General features: G+C 44.7%; 1 protein-coding gene across 26 annotated transcripts in view; it reads right to left on the bottom strand.

Moving 5' to 3' along the window:
* PDE4DIP (phosphodiesterase 4D interacting protein) overlaps nucleotides 1-27607 on the bottom strand; it is a 197493-nt gene that overhangs the window by 35469 nt on the left and 134417 nt on the right. For 7 of the 26 annotated variants that reach the window (XM_087962506.1, XM_087962507.1, XM_087962512.1 and 4 more), the window contains one exon: nucleotides 14471-14875. The exons of the other annotated variants lie outside the window; for them this stretch is intronic. In XM_087962506.1, coding sequence (XP_087818632.1) covers nucleotides 14865-14875 — 11 coding nt within the window. In that variant the 3' untranslated portion in view covers nucleotides 14471-14864. Of the gene's footprint in view, nucleotides 1-14470; nucleotides 14876-27607 lie in introns of those variants that run through there. 26 annotated transcript variants of the gene reach the window in all.

Here is a 27607-nt window from a genome sequence, read left to right as displayed (position 1 = left end):
AGAAGGAAGAAAAGAAAGAGAAAAGGGAAAGAAAAGAAAAGAAAAGAAAAGAAAAGAAAAGAAAAGAAAGAAAGAAAAGAAAGAAAGAAAGAAAGAAAGAAAGAAAGAAAGAAAGAAAGAAAGAAAGAAAGAAAGAAAGAAAGAAAGAAAGAAAGAAAGAAAGAAAGAAAGAAAGAGGGGGGATGAAAGGAAGGGACAGAAAGAAAAATAAAGAAGGAAGGAGGGAGGGAGGAGAAAGATAATGAGATATCTATTTTAGTCCAATCACCTGCTCCAGAAGGGAGTGTGCGTGTGTTCTCCCTGTAATTTACTAGTACATTTTGGTTTTGCCTTCTTCAGAATTGGCACTGTAATACATTGGGGAAAAGTAATTTTTTAGGGTGGAGGTCTGGTCCAATGGATCCTGTTTAAAACCTCAACAAAATGTGAGAGCTTCCTGATAGTCTCTTGATCATGTTTCATCCACAAAACTTTTAATAGAAGCCAAAAGTGTTTCAATGTGCTAGCAAAGATGTTTCAATGTGGAAAATGGCTTCAGTCTAAACTAGGCCTCATTTCAATCAGATGCATCAGCTCGCTCTCTCTCTCTCTCTCTCTCTCTCCCTCCCTCCTTCCCTCCCAGACTGGCATTACTCTACTTTCCCGATGTGCCTGCAGGGCTGGCGCCTTGAACATGGATGGATAGAGAGAGAGAGTGAGAGACAGGTAGGTAGGTAGTGTCAGATCCGTCTATCTGTCATTTCTTCAGTGGAAGAAGAAAAGGGGGGGGGAGACTGATAAAGAAATCCTTTCTTAATGTAACCTGAATATATTTAATCTTATATCAAATTTGTATAACCCACAAATGATACAATGGAGGGAGAAAAGCCAGTGTCAGCCTTCAAGATCTTCTTCCTTTGCCTTGCTTCTTTCTGGCTGTCATGAGTAATGGGGGGGGAGGAAGGGGGAAAAGTATGGGAAGCGAGCTGGAGGTGTTACTAACTAATATTGTATGAACTGGGAAGAGTTTCTATTTCTTGCTTAGCTTTCTCTTCTCTGAGCAGCTGCAAACCTTTATCAGAGTATGCCAAGGTCCACTAATCATCACCAGCTGAAGATGTCCACATGATGAGGTTCACAACTTTTAACTGGAAGAACCATTTGAACTATTTGGGGTGGGAACATTTCCATCCCTTGATATATGCGATGTACGTGCCTATTTCCTCAGATTTAGAATTCTCTTGTTGCTACCACTTGACTTCCAGTAAAAGATATCTTTTCTCTAATTACAAGAGTCTAAGTTTTCTTTCTTGGATTTTGAATGGAGCACCAGCTGACAGCCAGATGGCCAGAACTATCACCTCTGACAGGCACAACCAGGAAATGAGAAGATCATAAAAATTCCACAGTGGGATGTGTCTTGGAAATCTTTTGAATAGTTCGTTCTAAAAAGGGGTTGGGGGGGAAACTAGGTATGCCCTGGGAAACTGTGAAAAAGATCGTTCCTTAAAAAAAAGGGGGTGGGGAGGAATTAGCTTTTGTTTCACTAAATACACATCGAGATAAGGGGAGGGGTTCTAAACTCCCTTATGTATCCCTGTATGCCTGAGACACTGCTTTGAACTCCTACAGGAATTGTCTCATCTCAATAAAGGATTCCTTTTTGATACGTTTTGATACATTTTCAGAAGTTCATTCTAGTTGAGTGAATGGGAAAAGTTCTGTAGCCTGACAGATAGGTAGGTAGGTAGGCAGGCAGGAAGACAGACAGACAGACCTTTTGGATGGATGTATGGATAGATAGATAGATGATAGATAGATAGATAGATAGATAGATAGATAGATAGATAGATAGATAGATGATAGATAGATAGATAGATAGATGTATTGATGGATGGATGGATAGATAGATGATAGATAGAAACTTTTCCCAATGTGCCTGCGGGGATGGCGCTTCAAACGCAGCGGCGGCAGCATGTTGGGAAAGTAGAGCAAACTTTCCCAACATGCTGCCACTGGCTGCCCTGGGCTTCTTCAACCCTGCACTGCCATCTACGATGTGAGTGCCCAGCTTGGGAGGCTGATCCCTGGCGGGAGGGGCAGCCTGTGAACTTGCTGTCAGGCACGGCAACTACAAAGAGGGGCAGGCTTGGCTGAGCGGGATCCTGGATATTGGGCATGTGGTCAAAGCCCCCCTTCCTCTGCCTCCCCCTAGTGATCCATGGATGCCATTGACTGTTGCACTGCAGTGGTGCAAGGGGCTCAATGGGGTGAGCCTGCGGAGCTGGCGCCTCGAATGACCCCCTGCCTCTTAGTGCCCCCCTGCTGGCCCCCTTGCCTCTTAGCACCCCCCTAAGGCATCCCACTGCCCCCAGGGGGTGGTACTGCCCACTTTGGGAACCACTGGTCTAGGTCATTTTACATATACGTAATAATACCGTGTTTCTCATATAATAAGGCTGGGTCTTTTTTTTTTTTTTTTTGAGCCCCGAAAAAATGGCTAGGCCGTCTTTTCGGGGGTGACTTAATTCCCCCCCCCCACTTGCAACTTTGGGCGGGCGGCAACAGCTTGGATGTTGACCTCGGCGTTGGTGGGGCACTTCGTATCAGGGTCAATGCAGGCAGCACCATATCCGGGTGTGCAACAAAAGTACTTCCTAATGGCAAGCCCCACCACCATTCCCCCCATTTCGCATTTTTTAATATAGGCCTTAATTTGGGGGGAGGGGCTTAATTTCATTTCATGCCTATAAAACATGCTGGGACTTCCTATTGGGGGAGGCCGTATTGATGGAGAAACAGGGTATTATTTGCTTGTATATAATAATATTCTTCTCACTTCTAATTTCTACTTTTATTATCTAACCATTGATAGAACAAATCCCAAGTTAAAAAGTATCCTGTGTCTTCTTTATCACAATGTTAATCTATCCACTGCTGCACAATATTTTTTTAATGATATTTTCATCTGAAAGGGTTTCCTCATTTTTCCAATGTTGTGCAAATACAATTTTCACTGCCATCAAAACATGTAAAATTAAATATACATTCCCTTTATTATAATTTTCTGGCAAAATACCTAACAAAAATATTTCTGGCTTTAAATCTATATGTTGCTTTATCATTTTTTCTAACCATGTATGTATTTTCATTCAATTTTTTTTGCCTTTGGGCAAATTCACCACATATGATAATACAATCCCAGTATCTGATTGCATTTCCAGCATTTAGTGGACAAGTTTTTAAACATCTTTGCTAGCCTTGCTGGTGGCAAATGCCACCTATAGCAGGGGTCACCAACGTTTTGGACCTCAGGGACCACCAAACTCATAATTTTAAATCCCAAGGACCACTAATATGAATTTTTTAAAAAAATATAATATAATATATTTAATATTTTAAAAATTTTTTTATATTAAATATAATTTTAATATTAAAAATAGTTTTAATATATACATATATATGAATATATATATGAAAGAAATAAGAAAGAACTTAAGAAAACGAATATATATAAATATATATATATTAATATACATTTTAATATAAAAATGGCTTGTGGTCATATGACTGGATGGGTGGGCATGGCCAAGTCGACATCACTTGTTCTCTCATCTCTCTCTCTCTCTCTCTCTCTCCCTCTCCCTCTCCCTCTCCCTCTCTCTCTCTCTTGTGTCTCCCTCTGTCCCCGGGAGTGAGGGTGGGTGGGAAAGGTGGTGGGAATCTGACATGGTTGGTCATCTTGACTTTGCTGCAGAAGGCAAGCTGAAAGAAAATAAAGTGGGAAAAATTCCAGGTTGTTTTGAGCACCTCCTCAGCTGTCTGGGGAGTGAAGAGGAGAGGGGGAAATTCCCAAGGAACTAGGGCAAGCTTCATTGAGTCTGCCAGCACTTGCAGAAGTGGCCAACTCATGCCGCAGAGTTGCGGAAGGGAAGGGAGAAACTCTTGGAGGAAAGTTCGTCAAAAGTTGCAGTCCTTCACACACACCCCTCATCCCTCTCCCCAAATCCTGAAGATCCCCAGGTTAGAGAAGGGCTGTCAGGGAAAAGGGCGGCAAGAGGCTTTTCTCTCCTGGACTGCAACCTTTGGCACATCATGGTGTCAACTTTGCAGGGCTTTTTGCTTTGTTTTCTCTTTCTCTCTCTCTCTCCTGCCACCAGTATCATCCATTGCCAACATGGGTGCACCGGGTGGGTGTGGGCGGGCCAACAAGGGGTGATTATTCAGTTCAGCGAACTGAACCATCCCTACCACCTGGTGTGAGGTGATCGAATTTCACCACTGCTTTGGAGGCTTCAAATGAGTGGAGTGGAGAAGGGGGAGCTTATAATTATGGTTTTGATTATAAGCCTCCCCTTCTCCACTCCAGTGGTGGTATTCAACCAGTTCTGCTCAGTTCTGGAGAGCTGGTAGGAGCGATGAGCAGCGGAGACTGAACCGGTTCTCTCCGCTGCTCTAATGGCTCTGCTGTTGGGCCCACCCGTCTGCCTGGGCTCCCATAATCACCTTTATCCGCTGAATTTGAAGCACAGTTGCTTTGTGCGGCACAGAATAGTGCCACGCGGCAGCTGTGGAAGTGACCGGGAGATCGTGCAGGTTTGCAGGAAGCGAGGCAGAATGCCTCTGCGCCTCCGCAAATGTCTGTGCCTGTGCAAGGTAGATGTTTGGCATGTGCGTGCATGCAAAGTGTGTGCACGCGTGCAAAGCACGCCCACCAAAGCACGCCCACCGAACTGGTGGCAACAATATTTGAATTCCACTACTGCTCCCCTCCCCTCTTTTGAATGCTTCCTCAGGCTGGCTGGGAACCAATTTGGAGGCCAGTGAGCCCCGCCCCCCTTGCCTTGGAGAAGTCCTCTCCTAGCCTTTGAAATTGGCTCCAAAGGCAGTGAGGAAGCCGCAGGGGGCTGCTGCCAGCCACGTTTGAATGTCACTCCTCTAACCTGGAGATTGGAGAACAAATGCTATTCGCATTTGCACGGCATTAGCATTCTGCCTTTGCCACTGCCGCTTTGGCCCACTTGCACTGTGCCCCCCCCCCCCACAGCAGCATCATTACTTGTTCCAGCCAGCGAGGGTTGTGCTCCTTTTTGCACATTGCACCACCTGCAAATTTACATATTGCACGTGCCACCCCCTATGGAGGAGATTTCCAGTCCCACCACGGGCCGGTTCCATATTCCAGAGCTGAAGTGGTCAGGACAGGCCCTTTGGTCATCCCGGAGTAGCTCCTCAATGGCAGGCCAGTGCACCCAGGTGGAAGAGCTGCTCCAGGGTGATCAAAGGGCCAGTCCTAACTATGGCAGCTCTGGAATATGGGACCAACTTTCCCACCAACATCAGCAAGCCACCCCGAGGCAGATTTCCCTCCCCCACTTTTGGTCTTACCTTCCAGTTCCAGTTTGCATGGCTCTACTGAAGATAAGATTTGCAAAGGGTGGGGGCCAGCGGTGGGCAGGCCATGTGGGCAGCGCAGCCTTGTATTCCTGTGGACCATGTGGGCGGCACACAGCCTTCTGTTCCCGTGCAACCTGGATTAATTGTGTGCTGTATTAGCATACTCCAAACCCTCACAACTGATTGGTCCAGATGGACAACGACCTGATTGGTCGAAACCCCGGCCGTGATTGGAGCGCTAAGAATCTACCGTGATTGGCTGTGCCAATCGCGAGAGATTCAAAGCGCTGCCATTGGCCGCCGAGCCGTGAGCCAACCCTATATGAAGGGCTGCCGCGGCTTGTATTTCCCAGACTGTTCCTATTCTAAATAAAGAGCTGAACTCACTAGAATGGTCTCGCGTCTCATTCGAACCGATCTACCCCAGATCTAAAACTGGTGACGAAGGTGGGATCGTGAGACAAAGAGACCACCCAGCACGTGGCGAGGCGGCACACAGCAGCAAGCAGAATGGCCGGCATCAACTCACCACCCGCACCCTTCAATCCCGCTACCGAGGACTGGGAATCCTATACCGATAGGTTCCAGATGTTCCTCGAGTGTAGCAATCTTAAAGATGCCAACAGCCACAAGAAACGGGCCGTATTCCTCGCACACTGCGGGCCGGCGGTGTTTAAGATGGCCAAAGCCTTGGCCAAGCCGGAGGACGTCAAGACCATGGAGTGGGGCAACCTCGAGCCCCTGCTACAAAGCCACTATGCCCCCATCGTGCCCATCCTCATCCAGCGGCATGAATTCTACAGGCGGGACCAGCGCGAGGGCGAGGGGCTTGGCGACTTCATAGCGGCACTACGAGATTTGGGCGGCCTGTGTGAGTTCGCCGACCTGGACGAGGCCCTGCGAGACCGCGTTGTCCTGGGACTCTGAGACCCCATTCTCCAGAGCCGCATCATGGCGAAGGGCGACATCTCCCTCGCCGATGCGCTCACAGAGGTAGCCGCGGCTGAAGCGGCCAAGAAATCAGCGGCTCGGATGTGGCAATCGAGCATCACGCCACGAGCAGCGACCGGCGAGATGACACCGAACCCCGAAAGGCGACCCGAGATCGACCACCGGGACGCAACCACACACCACGGCGACATTGACTCCCTCTCAGGAACCGAGGACGAGGAGGAGGAAATCCACCGCCTGCAAGCAGCACGAGGGCGACGGGAACCCCAAGGTTGTAAGTCGAGGTTCCAGTGTGCCAGCTGCGGAGGCGATCACCCCTGTTCGGACTGCCGGTTCCTTGATGCCGTTTGCCGACAGTGCGAGAAACGGGGGCACATCGCCAAGGTGTGCAGGAATAAAAAACACTACAGCCCGCGGCGACGAGATGGCAGCCCTCGGAGGCAAGAGAACACCCCCACCAGATACCGAGACCGCCAGATGGAGAGCCGCTGGAGCCAAGAGGGTCGGAACAGGCGGCTCAACGAGGCAAGGCAAAGGGAGGAAACACACCAGACCGTCGGCGGCGGCCATTCCTCCACAAGAGATGCCAGAAAGGTATACATGACGGTGGGGATAGAAGACCAGCCATGCAACATGGAGGTGGACTCTGGGTCCACCCTCTCCATGGCCTCATGGCACACCATCAAGCGCCTGGTTCCCTCCATCCGCCGCAAAGAATTAGAAGACCAAACACTAACCCTCAAAGACTACCAGGGAAACCGCATCCCTGTAGTTGGCAGAGGCCATTTTAAAATCACCTTCAAGAACCACACCGAAGTGCTACCCCTGACCATCGTCGACCTGGATCGTCCGAGCCTGTTGGGATTACAGTGGTTCGCACCCCTAGGCATTGAAGTAACCGGAATCCACCGCACCGCAGAGTCGGACTGGGAAGCGGTGCTCGTGGAGGACTTCCGGGAAGTTTTCAACGACAGCCTAGGCAAGTACCGGGGGTCCCCTATCTCTTTTAATATAGACCCGAGCATCGCTCCAATCCGCCTTAAGCCCAGACGAGTGCCATTTGCACTCAAGCCCAAGATCGATGAGCAGCTAGATAAGCTCATCGCGCAAGGGGTACTGGAGCCAATCGATCATGCCAGGTGGGAGACCCCCATAGTCACCCCCATCAAACCAGATGGGTCCGTGAGAATTTGCGGGGACTATAAGGCCACCCTAAACCACGCACTCCAGCAAAGCGCATACCCCATCCCAGTAGTGCAGCACCTTCTGCACTCGCTGGGGGGAGGCCGGATCTTTGCCAAACTCGACCTGGCGCAAGCCTACCAGCAACTGCTGGTCGACGCCGCAACCGCCGAAGCCCAGACCATTGTAATGCACCGGGGGGCTTTCCGTTGCAACCGGCTCCAGTTCGGAGTCAGCGTGGCACCCGGGGTCTTCCAAAGCCTCATGGAAAGACTCCTCCAGGGCATAGAGGGGGTGGTGCCCTATTTTGACGACGTCTTAGTGGCCGCGAAAAACGAAAAGCAACTAGAAGCCCGGTTGAGGGAGGTACTGAAGAAATTCAGAGACTCGGGGCTCAAAGTCAAGAAAGGGAAGTGCCAGCTACGGGCTGAGAGGGTCGAATTCCTAGGGTACCTCCTAGACAAACAAGGGATCCACCCCACAGAGAAGAAACTAAGAGCCATAAGGGAAGCACCATGACCCAAAAACAAAACGGAACTGCAGGCTTTCTTGGGACTGTTAAACTTTACAATGTCTTCCTACCTCAAAAGGCGACCGTGGCGGAACCGTTGCATAGGCTGTTAGATAAAACAGCCACCTGGACCTGGGGAGCACGGGAGGAGAGCGCTTTCAACAACACAAAGAAACTGCTAACATCTGACGTGGTACTAATCCAGTACAGTGAGACTCTGCCATTAACGGTAATGTGCGACGCATCACCTTTTGGGATCGGCGCCATCCTCAGCCACCAGCTACCAGACGGGAGGGAAGCACCCATCGCCTTCTCATCAAGGACACTTTCAAAGCCGGAGCGGAACTACAGCCAGCTCGACAAAGAGGCCCTAGCAGTCGTCGCCGGCATCAAGAAATTCCACGAATACCTTTACAGTAGGACTTTTACAATCATCACGGACCACAAGCCGCTGCTAGGGATCCTGGCAGGAAATAAGACCACACCGAACATTCTATCACCAAGAATGACAAGGTGGTCTGAGTTCCTGTCAGCATACAATTACCAGCTGGTTCACCGACCCGGGAAGGACATCACCCACGCAGACGCCCTGAGCCGCTCACCCCTGCCCGACCTAGAAGACGACCCGGCACCCACGACAGAGGTACTTCAAATAGAGACAATACCCAACCCACTAGTGACCGCGCCAGATATTGCCAGAGAAACAAATAAAGACAAGCGGCTGGCGCGAGTCCTAAGCTGGGTTGGAAAAGGATGGCCGGAAGGGGACAGGGACGAACTATTCAGACCCTTCAGAAACAGACAAACTGAACTCTTTACCGAGAAGGGTTGTATACTTTGGGGAGACAGAGTGGTAATCCCGGAAACATTGCAAGAAAGGGTATTGGGTATGCTGCATGAGGGGCACCCAGGGATGGTTAAGATGAAAAGCCTGGCCAGAAGCTATGCATGGTGGCCAGGCATGGACAAACAGATCGAAACCTGGGTAGCCAAATGCAAACAATGCCAAGAATCCAGACCCAGTCCTCCCGCCGCTCCAATACATAAATGGGAAACACCAAAAGGACCGTGGTCCCGGATTCACATAGACTTCGCGGGGCCAACCAAGGGGCACATGTACCTCATCACAGTAGATGCTTACTCCAACTGGCTGGAGGTAAGCACCATGAAATCAACCACAACGGAGGCGGTAATAAGGAAACTGGGCAAACTCTTTGCCACACACGGCCTGCCAGATATAATAGTATCTGACAACGGGCCCCAGTTCACCGCACTAGCGTTTGAACAATTTCTGGCAGGCCAGGGCATACGCCATGCGTTAACCGCGCTGGCAAATCCGGCGGCGAATGGACGGGCGGAACGCATGGTCCAATACACAAAAAAGCCATACAGAAAATAGAAACAACCAACATACAAGATAAAATCAATAAAATGCTCCTCATCCAACATATTACACCTAGCACAACCACAAATAGAAGCCCAGCAGAACTAATGATGGGCAGAAAACTACGATCAACACTAGATAGAATGCACCCCACATACACCCCTCACAAACCCCCGGGTTCCTCCAGCAAGCACAGAAAATTCAACATACGTGATGCCGTATACGCAAAAAACCTGTCGGGGGAACCACTCTGGATACCAGCAACAATCACCCAAATAACCGGCCCCGTATCATACCAACTAGAAACAAGCGACGGGAAAAACTGGAAACGGCACATTAACCAACTAAGGTCCAGAATAGCCAACAACCATACACCCGAGCAAGAAACTAGAAGGGGGGGGGGGGAAACGGCAAGCGTTAAAGAAAGAGGGACACCCCTAGCGCAAGCTGAACAACCCCCACCCAGAACAAATAACCCGCAAATAAACCGGTCCTACTCACCAGTAAACGCGGGACCAACAGAACAGGCAACCCCGGAATCGTCACCGGGAAGGAGCAGCCAGGCCAGTGCAACCAGCCCGGAAAGATCCGGCGGGAACAACAGAGACGGCAGCTCAACCAGCCCGGGTAGACCGGGAGGGAGCTACCAAGAAAGGCCCAGCCCGACCTTCCAGGCGGTTCCAACCCTGGGAACCAGAGCGACAGAGAAGGCCTCCGAACCGGTCGAAAATCAAACGAGAACTGAGTTGCGCAGGTCAACTAGACAGGTACGAAGCCCCGCCTACCTGCGCGACTATGTCACGACGCACCGACAGACGAAACCAAGAGGGGAGGGGTGTGCTGTATTAGCATACTCCAAACCCTCACAACTGATTGGTCCAGACGGACAACGACCTGATTGGTAGAAACCCCGGCCGTGATTGGAGCGCTAAGAATCTACCGCGATTGGCTGTGCCGATCGTGGGAGATTCAAAGCGCTGCCATTGGCCGCCGAGCTGCGAGCCAGCCCTATATGAAGGGCTGCCGCGGCTTGTATTCCCCAGACTGTTCCTATTCTAAATAAAGAGCTGAACTCACTAGAATGGTCTCGCGTCTCATTCGAACCGATCTACCCCAGATCTAACAAATTGCTTTGGGGGGTGCTTTGGGGGTGCTTTGGAGGGGACATTTCTTTGCAGACCACCAAAATTTTCTCACATAGAACTAGTGACCACTGACCTATAGAACATTTTATACAGGTTTCCCTTGTATGTAGTTGCTATTGTCAATTTATAGTTTCTATCCCACAGTTTTTGCCAGTTATCTAATTCTATAGTATATCCAACTATTTTTGCCCATGTTATGTTTCTTTCACTTGTTCATCTTCCACTTTAAGACTTAATAGATAACTATGTACCATATTTTCTTTATTAGCTTTTCATCCACACCTGTAGTATTTGATCAAGTATTGTTGACTGTTTATAGAAACCTTTACATCTTTTTCATATCTTAATTGTATTTGCAAGTGTGACCACCATGCAAGGTCCACCCCCTGATTTTGCAGTTCCTGTTTACTTTTAAGTTCCCCTTTCTCATTTAACATATCTTTATATGTTACAATTTTTTCCAAATTTACCACATTTGGATGTATCAGAGCTTCCATTGTAGAAAGCCAAAGTGGTATTTTCATGTAATTTTTTGCTTTAACTTTTCCCCATACTAGAGTAGGGCATTCCTAACATAATGTCTTTGAAAGTATCTATGTATTTTATTTTTATCATACCACAGAAAGGTGTGCCATCCCAATTGAAGATCATGTTCCTCCAACAGTAACAATTTTCTATTTCTAAGGTTTATGCATTCTTTCATCCAGGTTGGTGCCTAAAAGTAGATCTCCCAATCCTGCAGAGCAAAGCCCCCATTATTTTTAGATTCTTGCAACATTTTCAGTCTTTTTCTCACTCTTTTTCCTTGCCATCTGAATTTCAAAATTATTTTTTCTCTAGCTTTATAGGAATTGCTTGAAACAAAAACAATAGTTTTGACAGTATATTCATTTTTATGGTTGTTTGCTATTCTCCCTACCATTGATAACTGCAGATTTTTCCATTTCTCCAAGTCCATTTTTATTTGTTGTATCAGTTTTGTATCATCTTCTTTGATTTTACACATCTAGCTCTTAGGTAAATTCCCAAGTACTTTACTTTCTTAACTACCTGAAGGTCTGTTTTCTTTGTCAATTCTGTTTTTTTGTTTATCTGTAAGATTCTTAAATAGTACTTTCATGTTTTATTTATTTATTCTCAGTCCTGCCACTTCTCCATATTCCTCTATTTTTCCCATTAGCTTAAAGAAAGAGGGACACCCCTAGCGCAAGCTGAACAACCCCCACCCGGAACAAATAACCCGCAAATAACCCAGTTTCCAGTGGTTCTTCTAGTACAAATACAAAATCATCTGCAAAAGCTTGTAGTTTGTATTTTTCTCTTTTTATTTCCAAACCTTTTATTCCTGGATCTTGTCTAATGTTTCTATTTAGCACTTTCAGTGTTAATATAAACAGTAATGGGGATAGTGGGCATCCATGTCTTGTGCCTTTTTTAATATTAAAATTTACCATCGTTCCCCATTCACTATCACTTTTGCTAATTGTTTGGAGTATATTGTCTTAATTATATTTATAAACTTCTCACCACAATCCATACATTCTAATTGTTGGAACATAAGTTGCCAATTTATATTATCAAATGCTTTCTGTGCATCTAGAAAAAGCGATGCCATTTATTTTTCAGAGTGTACTTCATAATATTCCATCATATCTAAAATAAATCTTAGGTTATTCTTAATTTGTCTTTTAAGTAAGAATCCATTTTGGTTTGAGTAGATAAATTCATTCAGGAATCTTTGTAATATTTCTTCTATTATTGAATATCTTGTAGTCTGCATTTAGTAGTGATATAGGCCTATAATTCTCTATTTGTGTTAAATCTGAATCTACTTTTGGGATTAATGTTATATTTGTTTCTATCCACAAATTTGGTATCTTACCTTCTAACAGAACTTCATTGTAAACCTCTAGTATTGACAAAGTTAGTGAGTCCTGTAAATATTTATAAACTTCCGCAAGTAGCCCATCTAGTCCTGGTGTTTTATTGTTCTGTTTATTTTATTCTATTTATTGCCTCTGTTAATTCCATCATCGTTATTCTTTCATTTAACATTGCTTTCATATTTTCAGACATTTTGGTAGTTAAGCTTTTTCTAAGTTTTGCTTTATCTTTTCCTCTGAAATTTTTTCTTGATGATATAATTTCCCATAAAACTGAATTATTTTCTTTTAAATCTCATTTTGTTGTTGTAAGATTCTCCTCTCATCTTGTAATTTTCTTATCAGTTTTTTTCTTTCTCTTTTTTCAGCTTGTATGCTAGCCATCTTCCTGGTTTATTGGCATTTTCAAAAAAGTTTTGTTTTGCTTTTTAAATTTGTTGTGCCAATTCTTCTTTTTCCATTAGGTTCAGCTTAGGTTTTATTATTTCCATTCGTTTTGCAGTCAGAAAGTGATATTGCTTTTATAGCTCTCATACCCTTCTAGGGATCTGCTTCAAGACTACAACTTCCTTCCCTCTGTATTGCAGTGATTCATCTCTTGCCTTTTTAAATATTTCATCTCATTGTTTTTTTGAGAAATCTAACATGTACCTCTCTCAGTAGTTTGTATTTAGTCTGAATGTTTCATCTATTTCTGCAACCATTTCTTGTTTTTCAATTTTTAAAGCACTTGCCAACAATTCTATAATCACATCTGGGAGATTTTCCTCTTTAACCTCTTCTGTGTTCTGGAATCATAAAAAGTAGCCACCTTTTCCAGCATTATAACTCTGTCCTCTAGATCCTTATTTGCTTGTGTTTTTGATTTATCTCATCTACTATTTTCTCAGCTTCTTCTGATTTCTCCTCTATTTTCTGGATTCTTTGTTCATTTTTTGTTATCATTTGCTGAAAGTTCCCTAGTCTGTCATCCATGTTACGAACCTGTTCCTTCATTTCCCCCAAATCTCCCTTCATTTCTCCCAAATCAGTCTTCATTTCATTCTATTTTTTTGCCATGGCCTCCTGAATGGACAGGAGCACCATTTGTATTTCTTTTTGGGATGTATTCATCTTTTCTTGTTGCAGCATAGTATCTATTGTTCTTTGACTTGATGGATGAAGCAGCCAATGTTGGTGGTGATGCTTTTTTGCCAGTTCTAGTTATATTCAGAACACTTGTCATTATCCCTTTTCTCTAAATTCTTATCCTCTAAATATACCATAACCTGTAATGTCAAATTTCTCCAATGCAAAAAAGACAGTAATCCCAAATAACCCACCCGGGAGTAGTACAAAAATTAATCCAAAAGTCTGGGCATCAACAAAAAAGCATAAAAGTCCAATTCATTCAGTCACAAAATGTTTCTTCAAAGTCAATAATATTTTGTAACCGTTATAGTTCAATCTGTTGGAGTGGTAGAAGGAAAAGTTTATTTGGAATCAGCAATTGTCTTCTTATCAGTTAGTATTTATAATCCAGAAATGTATTTGTAATTCAAAAGGCCTACCAACTTTCCCATTGCCTTAATAGCAAGATCTAAAAATATTGTTCCACTCTTCTTTTTTTCACTTATTACAGTATTCAGTCAAAAAATATGGTAATCCAAGATGGCCACCAAACACCCAATAATCAATAATCCAAAAAAGAAGAAACCAAAAGATGCCAAAAAGCAAAAAAAGTCAATCCACTCAGTTTCCAAACAAATCCTCAAAGCCATCTGTGTTCTAATCCACCAAATTCAAGAAGTTCAAAAAAGAAAATATCATCTGTTCCAAACAACAAGAGTGACCTTCCAGATGTTGCTTATCTCCTTTCCTATCCTTCTCAATTTCAGTTGTGTTTAGTCTATTTGCTTCTATTGTGTAGTGCCTTTTATCACCAGTAGGTGTCCCCCCAACTCTATCTTCCAGCTTTAAAGGCTAGAGTTCTCAGCTGATCATTAAATAGTATCAAAATTAACACCAAACATCAATTTTCCTTCACAAAGTTACATCCAGTGTTTCAAAATATTTTCCAATAGTTTAATTTGTCTTTCAAATATTTATCAGTTATAAATTCCAGTTCCGTTTTTTTTTTTTAAACTTTTATGCTAGTGTCCTTTTGGACTTTCTCCACAAAAGAAAAATAAAATTCCAGTTTGCTCTCTCTACTCCAAACTGTTATATGTTTTTTCTGATGTGCAAAGTATTAAGGCTTCCCAAAAGCATTAAAACTGAGCCTTATTCTATCTAAGACTTCTCAGCATTGAAGATTTCCTCCATGTTGATTCAAATAATTCACAGAAAACTTCAAACAAAGAAATTAGATAAAACATTGTAAAAGAGATTCATCTTCCCCCTCCGAAAGTATGATAATAAGAAAGTAATGGATTGTGCAGAGATGGTCAAACTCACATTGGAACTGCAAGATAGAGAAATATGGAATATTATACAGTCTGGGATTACTGATATAACTGTTAGACAATAGAAATAAAAATTAATGTATTTATGAATGTTGACCTAAATGGAAATGTTGATGTCACAGTGTTGCGAAGATTGTATATGAGGTTTTTTTAAATGTGGAAAAGTACAATAAAATTTTATTTAAAAAAAAATCATCTGACAGAATTATTGTAGTAGCACTTTTGTACTAGTACAGGTATTCTTCAACAACCATTTATTTAATGACTGTTTGAAGTAACAGTAGCACTGAAAAAAGTGACTTATGACCATTGCAGTATCCCCATGATCATGTGATGAAAATTCAGAATCAATTGGCAATGATTCATATTGCCAGGATTATATGATACCCAGGATCATATGATCATATTTTGCAACCTTCTGACAAGCAAAGTTAAAGGGGAAGCCAGATTCACTTTACAACCATATTACTGCAACTACAATGATTCACTTAACAGTGGTAAGAAAGGTTGTAAAATGGGGCAAAACTCACTGACAACTGTCTTGCTTAGCAACAGAAATGTTGGTCTCAATTGTCATCATATGTCAAGGACTACCTGTATCAATACATGTCCTCAAAACTTTGAAACTATAAAAAAATTATAGATGACAGATGGATAGGTGGATAGATGGCCAAATTGACAAAAATACATAATGTTCTACCTCCTATTTTCTGCACAACAATCATGTGAGATGAATTGGACTCAGAGACAATGACTAGCTCAAAATCACCCAGTGACTTTAATACTAAAGGGAGGCCTAGAACTCACAGGGACCAGGTTTCAAACTCAGCATCTGCATCACTGTACCAGACTGGTCCTCATATCTCTTGTTCCTAGAGTCTTTTATTATTAAATGTAGACAAGGTTCTCACAGTTCCAACATTGTGTCCTGCCATTCTGCTGGAGGGGAGGGAGGGGAGGAAAGGAAAGCTTGCTGGCATTTTTTGCATGCTTTCGTTTTTGCTATAACCACTTGGGAATTAGGGAGAGGGATTGTCTTTGGAGATGAGCAGACTCGCTCTCAACCGGTTCCAGCCTTGTTCTGCATGGAAAGGATCTATCCCTGTCTCTGATGAAGGACCAGAGGTGGTATTCAGCCAGTTCGCAGTGGTTCTGGCGACCCGGTAGCAAGAATTTGGCATGGGTCACAGAACTGGTAGCAACTTCTGGCTGGCCACACCCCCGAACTGGTTCCCCGGTCGCTCAGTTGCCCCGCCCACCCAATGCTCGCTCGCTCGCTCATGCAGCTCACCCACCCGCTGCTCGCCCTGCCCAGTCACTCCTCCCTTCCTATGTGGCACGCTGGGCCCTCATGGCTTGCCTAACCTGACTTCCCCATGTGGTGCCTGTGCCCCAACTGAGCAGCCCTGATCTGCCTGCTGCTCATGGGTAAGCCTGCAAGTCGTGTTAGCCCCCCCATTCCCAGATCTTGGAGGGGCCTCCTACTGTTCCCAGGCTCAGCTGGCAACCAGAGAGCATGACACTATGCTGCCCACATCGCCCCTTCCTCTCCTACCCATCGATCTGTGCGCTTTGGGTGAGTGCAGGCAGCTGCTGTGAGAATGCTGTGATTGAGCCCTAATGGTGGGGAAGGAAGATCCATGTTGGGTTTGCTGCGATCAGCCAAAGGGCTGCCTGGGGGGGAGGGGCATGATGAGGTGAGGCTGCCTTTCAGGCCCAGCTTCGGCTTCTGTGGGGCCTTCCATGTGGGAGGCCTGAGAGAAAATGCTTCCCCTGAGGGTCGTCTGCTTGCCCATCCGCCGGCCTGGAAGCAGCATGTCCCCTTGTCGTGGGCTGATGCGGGACCCAAGGTGGGGAGGTGGTCAAGCAGGCGGCAGCCCCAAGCAGAGTCCGAAAGGCAGTCAAGCCTTCCCCGCCTGTACTTTCCAGCCCATGGGCCTCTTTTAGCGGCAGCCCTCACTCTGCCAAAACATTCGGCCTGGCAAGGGAGGGGCAGCTGGCCAACGGGCAATGCAGGCAGAATAGCCTCGTGCTTCCTGGTCATCCCACCCAGCAGGCGAGACCCAGCAGCTGCCGGAGAATCCAGGCAGGGGATGAGATGCAGCCTTGGCAGGGAGGGGCACACGTGTTTCACGGAAGAATAGGATTGCTTGGTTTTAAGAAGAATGGTGGGCTAATGGGAGTAGGCAATAGGGTGCTTGCAGGAGTGGGTGAGCGCTAGGAGAAAGGGTGAGCGTGGCAACCTTTTTCCACCTTTCGATATTCCTCATTGCCCAAAGAGGCTGTAACTAAACAACTCGCTGGTGGAGGAAGTTTGTGTGGAAAAAAGGGAAACCAAGGAAATGGTTAGCGGGAGTGAAGCGGTGGGGGAGGGGCGAGCGCACACAGCAGGTGAGGGGTGTGGGAGTGTGGACTTGGCTTCGTTTTCTGGCTTCGCTTCTCGCATCTTCCCCGCTGCTTGTTTCTTGTTAGGCCATATTAACCTCCTCCTTTTTTGGGTGGTGCCTAATGGTGAGATAGGTAGAAGTTGAACAAATGAAGCTCCCCCTCAACAACTGCCAAAACGCTTGTTTGGTGAAGAAGGGGTGGCTGCCCTGGGCGATGCAGGCAAAGTAGCCTCATGCTACCTGGTCCCCGCGCCTCCCGGCAGGTGAGCCCAAAAACTGCTGGAGAATCCGGACAGGGGATGAGATGTGGGCTGGCAGGGAGCTGAGTGGCAACAGCTCTGACCTGGCTGGCTTGCCTTTCCCTCTGCCACCAGCTGCAGGAGCAAGGTAACATTTCAGGCAGTCAGGAAAGCCAAACTGCTTTCCTGCTCAGAGCTGCTCAGAAAACTGCTCCCTAGCTCAGAGCTGCCGGTGGGGGAGGGGGCATGACGCTGCAGCACTCACCTCACTTGAAGTTCTCAGCCCTTTCCTTTCCCCAAAAGTGGGAGGGGAGGAAGTCTTTGGAAGTCTCAAAGGGGAGGCCCCTTTGTTGGATCCGGAAGCCTTGCCTGTCAGCTTTTCCAGGCAACGTGGGACAGGAGACTGGTCAGGAAGAACCCTTGTAAGGAGCAACGCTTCTGGGTGCTTGAAAGTTTGTGTGTGTGTGTTTGTTTCAGGTGGGTCTCCTTTCCTAGTTTTAGAAGGAGAGAGGGAAGGGGAGAGAGAGAAAAACAGAGAGAGAGATGGGAAGAGAGGGAAGGGAAGAGACAAGAAAGAAAAGAAAAGGGAAAGAAAGAAAAAGGGAGAAAGAAAGAAAAAGGATAGACAGAGATGGGATGGAAGGAAGGGAGAGAAAGAAAGAGCGAGCAGGAAGGAGGGAGGGAGTAAAAAAAGGAGAAGAAGGAAGGACACAAACCCTAGCTTCAGAAGACTCTTTGAAATAGGACAGGAATCTCGGGCTGGAACTGGAAGGGATCTTCTAGTCCAAGGGTTTTCAAAGTTTGCAAGTTTAAGACTTGTAGACTTCAACTCCCAGAATTCCTGAGCTAACATGACTGGAAGAGGAATTCTGGCAGTTGAAGTTCACAAGTCTTAAAGCTGTCAAGTTTGAAGACCCCTATTCTAGTCCAACCCCAGGCTCCAGCAGGAGATCCTTAAAGAATCATAGAACAGCAAAGTTAGAAGGAACATTGGAGGCCATCTAATCCAACCCCCTGCTCCAGCAGGAGACCTTATATCATCTGGAATCTGTATTAATTTGGTGCTGAAGGGGACATTAATAAATAAATATAGTAAAATATATTATAGCATTAAATAGAGAGCTACTCTATAGGCATTTGTTATCTTGCTGTTGTAAAAAAGATTTTCTTAATCCTTTTACTTGTTGTAAAACAATTATAAATACATGCCTGCAATCAGTTACACCCCTCTCCTATTAAGACACATGATTGTCCCATATAAATCAATCTGAATCCATCTGTTTTCCTGGATTGATACATTTCACCCCATGGGAATGAAAGTTACCTCTCTGGGAATGTAAAAACCTCCATTCCACACCTTTAAAGTATGCTGTTAATAGCCTCCTTGTGGTCAATTGATTAACAAATTGAGTAATTAACAATTGAGTTAGAGAGTTTTACATTGCAGTTACTCCACTTCTAAGAATCTTAAAGGTACAGGGCATTTTTCTGTATTTTGTAGAATTTTCCTCCCATGTCTCTTGTGATGTGCTAGGAACTTCTTCCCAGATCTTTCACTTTAATCAAAGAATAAAAGTCTGCTTTCTTTGATTTGCAAGCCTCCGTTTAAGTCTATGTTTTGGTTCATTTTTGGCTTAAGCGTATTGCCAGACCTTACAGTGCCTCTAACAGAGAGGAAAATTGGCAGAAAAGTTTATTAGAACAAGGCTGCCATGCAGAGGTACAGAGATAGTCCTTCACTTATGATCACAATTGAGCCCAAAATTTTGGTTGCTAAGCAAGAGTGCTGTTAAGTGATTTTCACCATATTTTACTCAATCCATGACATCTTCTGAGTCTAACGGTCATATGCAGGCTAGGGAAGCAAATCTGAAGGCATGTGCAATGTTTTAATATACAGAAGTTATAGTTAAATGTGTGGCAGAAAGTGGACTCAGGGTGTGTTTTTCCAAACGCAGTGAGGTTGAATGTATATAGTTTTAGAAGAGCTCTGTGCGTGGTTGTGTGTGTGCGCGTGTGTACATACACACAGTATATATAGTAGATAGTGTATCTTTTTGTGTGCCTATACACACTACACCAGTGATCCCCAACCTTTTTGACACCGCGGCCCGGTACCGGCATCAGCTGGGCGCCGCGGCCCGGTACCGGCATCAACTGGGTGCCGCCATCTTTTTTTGACGAAAAAGATGGCGCCGCCATCTTTTTTTGACCTCACCGGAAGCACTTTTTCGTCAAAAAAGATGGCGGCGCCAGCGCTTCCAGTGAGCTTTCAGGTAGAAATGGCTTTCTACCCGGAAAAGCTCACGGAGCGCTGGCGCCGCCATCTTTTGATGAAAAAGTGCTTCCAGTGAGCTTTCTACCCGGAAAAGCTCACCGGAAGCACTTTTTTACCAAAAAAAGATGGTGGCGCCCAGCAACCAGCGGCCCGGTAAGACTTGTTCCGCGGACCGGTACCGGTCCGCGGACCGGCGGTTGGGGACCCCTGCACTACACCATGTAATATGTATGTACACATATGGCATATATACATAGGATTAAATAGTGTATTTTGGATGTTCAGTAGTAGTAAATAAATAGAGAGGGAAATTGTATCTCTGAGGCAAGGAGAGGCCAGGCAAGGCACCCCTTGATGTGAGTGATGTCAAGTTGGCCACTCCCACCCAGCCACATGACCACCCAGCACGCCCACCCAGCCACATGACCACCAAGCCACGCCCACTCAGCCACATGACCACCAAGTCACACCCACCAAATAAGCCACGCCCACAGAACCGGTAGTAAAAAAAATTGAATCCCACCACTGTGAAGAACATGTTAGCACTTGGCTAAGAGTAGAATATTCATTAAGCTGGAGCTGTGTGTGAGGATCAGGGAGGGAGACAAATGGAAAACCTCTTTCAACTGCCCTTTAGGATGCTTCCAGTTCAAACACTTCCCTTTTGGCCTCCAGGAGGATCTTGCAATGTTTATGCAATTAATAAATGATGACATTTATTTAAATGATATTTTACACTGAAACAAAGGTGAAGCATGTGAAGCTGGTGAGGACTGTACTTAAAAAACTATGAGCCACTAAATTATATGTCAAACTTTCTAAGTGTGAGTTTTACCAGAGCAAAATAGACTATTTGGGTTACTGTACCTCACACAAAGGAGGTCCAGAAGGTCCAGGCAGTGCTGGACTGGGCTCCACCTTAAACCAGAAAGCAATTGCAGAGTTTCCTAGGTTTTGTCAATTTTTAATACCAGTTCATCCCATCTTTTGCCCAGATTGCACTCTCCATCAGAAACTTGTTAAAGATGGGGAGGCGTGGCTAGTGCCGCAGTGAAACGATGGAATCCATAGGGCTCTGTGGAAAATAACAAAATTCCCCTGCCCAGGGGTCCATAGAGATCCTAGCCAACCCTGTAGGAGCTGATGAAGAAGAGAGGACACTCTGTGAACCACAGAGAGACCGCAAATCTCTGTGGGAATGGAGAAAAACCTCTCGGACTGGTGAGGAGTGATAGACAACCATTACAAGCTGTCAGAAAGCTGTGGCAGCCAGACCAGAAAGTTAAAAAAAGAAGATTGTTGAGTGGTGTGCTTGTTCTAGGTGAGATTTTTCTGACCTCTGAAAAGACTTGTCTCTCCCTTAAAATTGGATTCAATTGAGAGTGAGACTAAAGAATAGGAGGTGGGATTTCAACCTTCCACCTCCGGATTTGGTGGCGAAAAGGCACTCAGTCATTAATAAAAGAGACATAGAAGAATTTACTATTTCGCTACAAGAAATGTGGAAGAGATAGAAAGAAGGAATTGAGGCATTAGTTGGGGTGAATTTCTGTTGTCTTCTTTTTTAAACAAATTCTGAAACTTTTGATTGTAAAAAGGGAAACTTTAAGCTTTAAAAGTAAGGGACGAAATTAGAGGAAACAGAACAAGTGTGCTATCTATTGGTACTTGCTGGCAGAGAAAGTGTTTAAAATGAAAGGACTTGTGAATAGACATGACCTTGGGATGTGGATTACAGTGAAGAACATTCTTTTGACATCTGCAACTTGTTTAGTCTGGAAGGCTGGAGCAGAGAGTGGAAGAACTATGTGCAAAATTAGCAGCTCTCTGGCTCTACCAGTTAATAACCAAGTAAGCAGGCTGCAGCTGGGAACATTTTGAATAACCTTTGGATTTCTTTTCTCCTTCTTTTGTTTTTCCTGCTTCCCTTTGAGACTTTTAAAACTTAGAAGTTGGGAAAATACAAAGACTTGCCAAATCGGTCTAGATTATAACTTACTTTGATGGAACATGATTAATTTTTGAAATTATAATTGGAGGAGGAGAGACTAAAATAATTCTACAAGAACTCTTGGGACATTTTGTGAAAGATTGTTGGGGACATTTGTGGGCCTAAGTGGATTACAAAAAAACTTTGACAGCCTACTTACCAATGAGGAAATGAAGAAGAATCAAAGACGACATGTGAGAGAGATTTTGGTTTGCCTTATAAAACCTGTGAGAGACGTATCTTGGACTCGGTGGACTTTAGGAAACTAATTTGTATTCATATTTCTATATAACATTGTTATAAAAAAGAAGAGAAGAAGGGTGAAAAACTATATTTAAAAGTATTTTTGAATTGATATCTTATAGGCTGTTTGGGTGGAAGTGATAAAAAGAGGGACAGAGGAATCTAATAGTGATAGTTTGGCCATAAAAAGTTTATTGAAGTTGGGAGACAACTGGGAGGGAATAGTGTAATAAATGGGAGTGTGAATCTATTGTCTATTTTATTTGTTAATACTGACAGATGAAGAAAACTACTTCAGCTCCCTCTTCAGCAGCACCATTGGCTGCCCCAAGTCCGGCAAGCCAGAGATCCTTGGACAATTTTTTATTGCAGGAAAGAAACACAATGCAGGCAGAAACAAAAGCAATGTTTCAATCAATACAGGAGTCAATGACCAAATTACATGAAAGAATACAGAAAATGGATGACAAAGTGGAAAATATCCAACAAATAATGATAAAGAATAAAGAAAAAAATTTAAAAAGTAGAGTAAAAATCAGGAAAAACTGAGAAAAAAGGTGGAGGAAATGGATCAGAGATTAACCCAAGTGGACAAGAGCCTGGAAGCCTCGATAATATCCCTCGAGATGGCGGGGGCAGGGCCAGCTGTCAGAGAGAGCGGCAGTGTGAACATTCTTCTCTGTTTCGCAAGCCACTTTTCTTGTGCCAACGGAGCTTGCTGGAGCTGACAGAAGTCCTGGAGGGACAGCTGAAGGAGTGGGGCATCCTGCAGACCGTTTGCAAGTGGTGGCTGACAGTGATTGGCAGGAAAAATCAGGATCCGAGCGGACTGGGAGAAGGCGACCAGTGATGGCCACCGAGATGATCTGACGGCTGGACGGAGCAAGCGGTTAACTAGCGGTGATCTAAATTTGATTTTTTTCCCCTAGGCTTTTTGAGTGAAGAAGGGACCACAAATAAGAGATCAGAGCCGTGGTACCTAGTGAGAGATGAGAGCTGCAAAAGTTTTAACAGTAGTGGTGAGGATGCTGGACAGCAAAAGAACTTGTGAAAAGGAAACCAAGAAATAATAAAAACTTAATAAAGCTGGAAGGGGCAAAAAGAAGAGATATGTAATAGAAACTATGTAGAGTATTAACTTTTTGGTGTTACATAGTTTGCGAAATTAAATAGAGACTTGGAAATTTTGAAACTGTGGTTAATTGTTAAAGAAAAATGGAGTCTCTACAAAAACAATGACTTTGTAATATAGAGTGTGACAACTAGAAGAGAGAGGCATCTGTTGAACATCTGTTGGATATAATAGAATAGAATAGAATACCTTTATTGTCATTGCATTCTACAAATACAATGAAATTTGAAAGCTATTCCAGCATTGTGTCCTAAACACCACATCACAATCACACTACAGAGTATTTAAAAATTAAAATCATTAAAATAATAATTAAAAACCTAGTCTAAAACCTATCTAAAACATATAGTAAGTTAGATAGTTTAAAAATGCCACTATATAATTTAGGGCCAAATCACATATGCATTGTTTGATTCAAGACAATTATTGCCTTGGAAAAGAAACTGTTTCTCAATCTATTAGTCCTCATTTTAAGACACCTATAACGCCTCCCTGATGGTAACAGTTCAAAATATGAATGTCCAGGATGAGAATGATCTGTGGAGATTTTTAGTGCTCTAGAGAGGAGTCTGGTCTTCGCAATCTCTTCCAAAGAAGAAAGAGAGCAACCGATGATTTTTTGTGCTATGTTTATAACGCTCTGGAGCATCTTCTTATCCACTACAGAGCATCCAGCATACCACACCGTTACACAGTATGCCAAAACGCTCTCGATGGTAGAACGGTAAAAGTAACCAGCAACTTCTCACCCAGACCACTCTTTTTCAGCAGCCTCAGAAAGCGCAGGCGCTGTTGGGCCTTCTTTGCAGAGGCCATAGTGTGGACTGACCAAGTAAGAAATATGAGTTCCTAGAAATTTAAAACTATGAACTCTTTCCACACAGTCTCCATTGATATATAGTGGGAGAGGCTCTGCTTTGCATCTTCTGAAGTCTATAATCAATTCTTTGGTCTTTTTGATGTTCAGGGCAAGGTTATGATGCTTGCACTACAAGACCAGTCTGAGAACCTCTGACCTATAGGCCGCCTCATCTTCTCCTGATATGAGTCCCACCAACGTGGTGTTATCTGCAAATTTTATTATAGAGTTAATAGGACAAGAGGAAGTGCAATCGTAGGTGTAGAGTGAATACAAAAGGGGGCTCAGCACACAACCCTGTGGAGAGCCAGTGCTGAGAGCAAGAGTGGAGGAAAAATAGCTGCCAATCCTAACAGTTTGGGGTCTATTAGTAAGAAAGTCCTTTATCCAACAGCAGATGTGAGAGGAGACGCCCATTTCTAGCAACTTCTTAATCAGTATATCTGGAATGATGGCATTAAAAGCTGAGCTGTAATCAACGAAAAGCATTGGTAGTGTCAAAAAATAATTGGTAATTGGTAGTGTCAAAAAAAAACAAGAGAAGAGTATCTGTATCTGCCATTCTTCAATGGAAGAAGGAGGGGGGGAAGTTGGTACAAGTAATCCTTTTGATGTAACCTGAAAATATTAAATCTTATATTGAATCTGTATAACCTACACATGATATACAACTGGAGGATTGAAGCCAGATGTCCAGAAACTTGTCACCTCTTGAAGAGACAGCAAGCGGAGAAGGGGCCATAAAAATTCCAGCTCCGGAAGATACTCCCTGGGAATTCTTCAAAAGATACGTTCTCAGAGAAGGGGAGGGGGAGAATTAACATGTTGGTTTTTTGTTTGACTAAATACACATCTAGATAAGGGGAGGGGGTCCTAACTCCCCTTATCTATTACTGCATGCCTGGGAGCATTTAGACTCTGCTTTGAATGGTGCTGGAATCACTCCATTTCAATAAAGGATTCCTTTTGAAACATCTAGTTTTCAGAAGTTTATTCTTTTCGGTTGAAGGGGAAAAGTCCAGTTGCTGACATAAAGCAAAGTCTGCAATAGAGGTCATCCTGGAGAAGAATTTTTTTTTTTTAAAAAAAAAACCCTTCACTCTACCAAGGGAACCCTGCAAAAATGTCTGAATACAGCAAGGGGAAGCCAAATACTGGGGAGAAACGTCGACAACTACCCAGCCAGACACTGACTCGGTGTACCCCATCAAAGACAGTGAAGCTGCCTGCACAAATTCCACAAAGCCCCGGTGGTCTATAGGCATAGGAAAGAGAGACAGCTGGGACGGAAGAACCAAGGGAGTAACCCTCACCCGGAGTAACCATAAACCCAGGTGGAAATTGGAGCTGGAGACCCTATCTGATCAGGAAGAATGGGTCAAGGAACCACCGGCAGATGACCAACTGAAACAGTATATAAATCTCCTTGTGAAGGAAGCCCTGGAGAACTCAATGTGAGGGATGCACCAGGAAGACAACATAGGAGACTGAGGGAACCAGAAATTGAGGGAGCCCAAGCCATCACCCCTGATCCAGCTGAGAATGATCGGGCAGTGGAACAAGCCGAAGAACCAGCAGCCATACCAGGTACCCGACCCTTTACTGCCCCAGAGCAGGATAACCCTGGCTAACCCAGAGACATACAACTGCAGAGAAAGGTCCCACCCTTGGGGGTAAAATTCGATGGAGACCCCCAGAAACTGGGATTTTTCCTGATGCAAGAATACATGCAAGAATACGGGCGGAATTTCCCGACCCAAGGGCCCCGTGTGTGAGTCATCACCCTGGCCCTTGAAGTGAACCTCCACAACATCAACGTGACAATGTCAATGCCCCAGAACTGAGGAACCTCGATTGATTCATGACAGCCCTATGCCACTGCTTCAAAGACCCCCTCACTAATAGAAAAACCCACGACTGCATCAGAGTCGTAAAGCAAGGCTGTCGCCTGGTAGCTGAGTACACCAAGGAATGTTGTGACCTGGCCGGCTGAGTCGACTGGCCAGAAGATATCCTAGTCTGTTGGTTCAAAGATGGACTCAATGATGACCTGTACGCTGCCTGCCTGGCCCGTGGGGCCCCAAACCTCCTGCATGAATGGTACCTGATGGCAGAGGAGGCAGAGATAGACATGACCCGTAAAAAGTACCACAGTGGCAAACTTTGGAGAAGATCCCCACCCCAGGGAAAGCGGGAATTTTTCAAACCCCAAACCACCATGACCCCAAGACTGCTTTAAGTGTGGAAAGGAAGGACACCACACAGCAGAATGCCATTCGAAAACCCCTACCAGAAAGCCAGACTTTCAGGGGGGAAACCTGGAACATCCAACCCTTGAGGAAAGGAAACTGGCCTGAGAAGCCGAGAAGCTGTGAGCTTCCGGTGCCCCCCCCCCAACCCAGAGGAAGAATACCCAGTGCTCCGAGGAGACCTGAGCCAGTCCCAAAGCCATCCAGAAGATGACCCGCTGGTAAGCGACCCAATTGAACCAATCACTCTACCTCTAAGACTCTTTATCCCCAGCCGAGGGAAGGGGGAGGAAGTTGCTGCTGGAATTTGGGATGCACCCGTTGCTTAATCAACCCCTCCCTAGCAGAGAAATTGGGAATCCAACTGAAAAAATTGGAAAATCCCATCGCTTTTTGCCAACTAGATAGAACTATAGCAGGGGGGGAGCCAGCCAGATTTGCTACAGAACCATTGAAAATAAGACTAGGGAACCATAGTTCACATTCATTGTAGCCCCAGGAATGGAAGGGCCACTAGTCCTAGGTATCATTTGGCATTCCTAAATTGCATTAACAGAGGGATACAATCAAGATCAAGTGAAGTACTAATATCACTCTATAAAGCCTTAGTAAGACCACACCTAGAGTACTGCATCCAGTTTTGGTCACCACACTATAAAAAGATGTTGAGACTCTAGAAAAAGTGCAGAGAAGAGCAACCAGGATGATTAGGGGATTGGAGACTAAAACATATGAAGAACAGTTACAGGAACTGGGCATGGCTAAGTCTAGTGAAGAGAAGGACCAGGGAGACATGATAACAATGTTCTAATATTTGAGGGGCTGCCACAGAGAGAAGGGGGTCACACTATTTTCAAAGCACCCGAAGGCCAGACAAGGAATAATGGATGGAAACTGAACAAGGAGAGATTTGACCTGGAAAGAAGGAGAAATTTTCTGACAGTGAGAACAATCAACCAATGGAACAGCTTGCCTTCGGAAGTTGTGGGAGCTTCATTTGAGACTTTCAAGAAGAGATTGGATTGCCATTTGTCAGAAATGGTAGGGTCTCTTGCTTGGGCAGGGGGTTGGACTAGATGAACTACAAGGTCCCTTCCAACTCTATTAATCTGTTAAATCTGTTAAATATCTAATCTAATGAAGAGAAGGACTAGAAGTGATATGACAGCAGGTTTCCAGTATTTGACAAGCTCTCACAAAGAACAAGGGTTGAACTATTCTGCAAAACTTCTTAGGGCAGGAGAAGACGTATAATGGGTGGAAGATCATTAAAAAGAAATCCAAGCTTGAAATAAGGAGAAATTTCCTGAGAACAATTAATCAATGGAATTGCTTTTCTTTAGAAACTGTGGGT

The sequence above is a fragment of the Notechis scutatus genome, chromosome 3 (genome assembly GCF_049901735.1).
Source record: "Notechis scutatus isolate UNSWTSFEM ecotype Mainland chromosome 3, rNotScu1.2, whole genome shotgun sequence".
Lineage (NCBI taxonomy): Eukaryota > Metazoa > Chordata > Lepidosauria > Squamata > Elapidae > Notechis > Notechis scutatus.
This window is presented reverse-complemented; position numbering and strand designations above follow the sequence as displayed.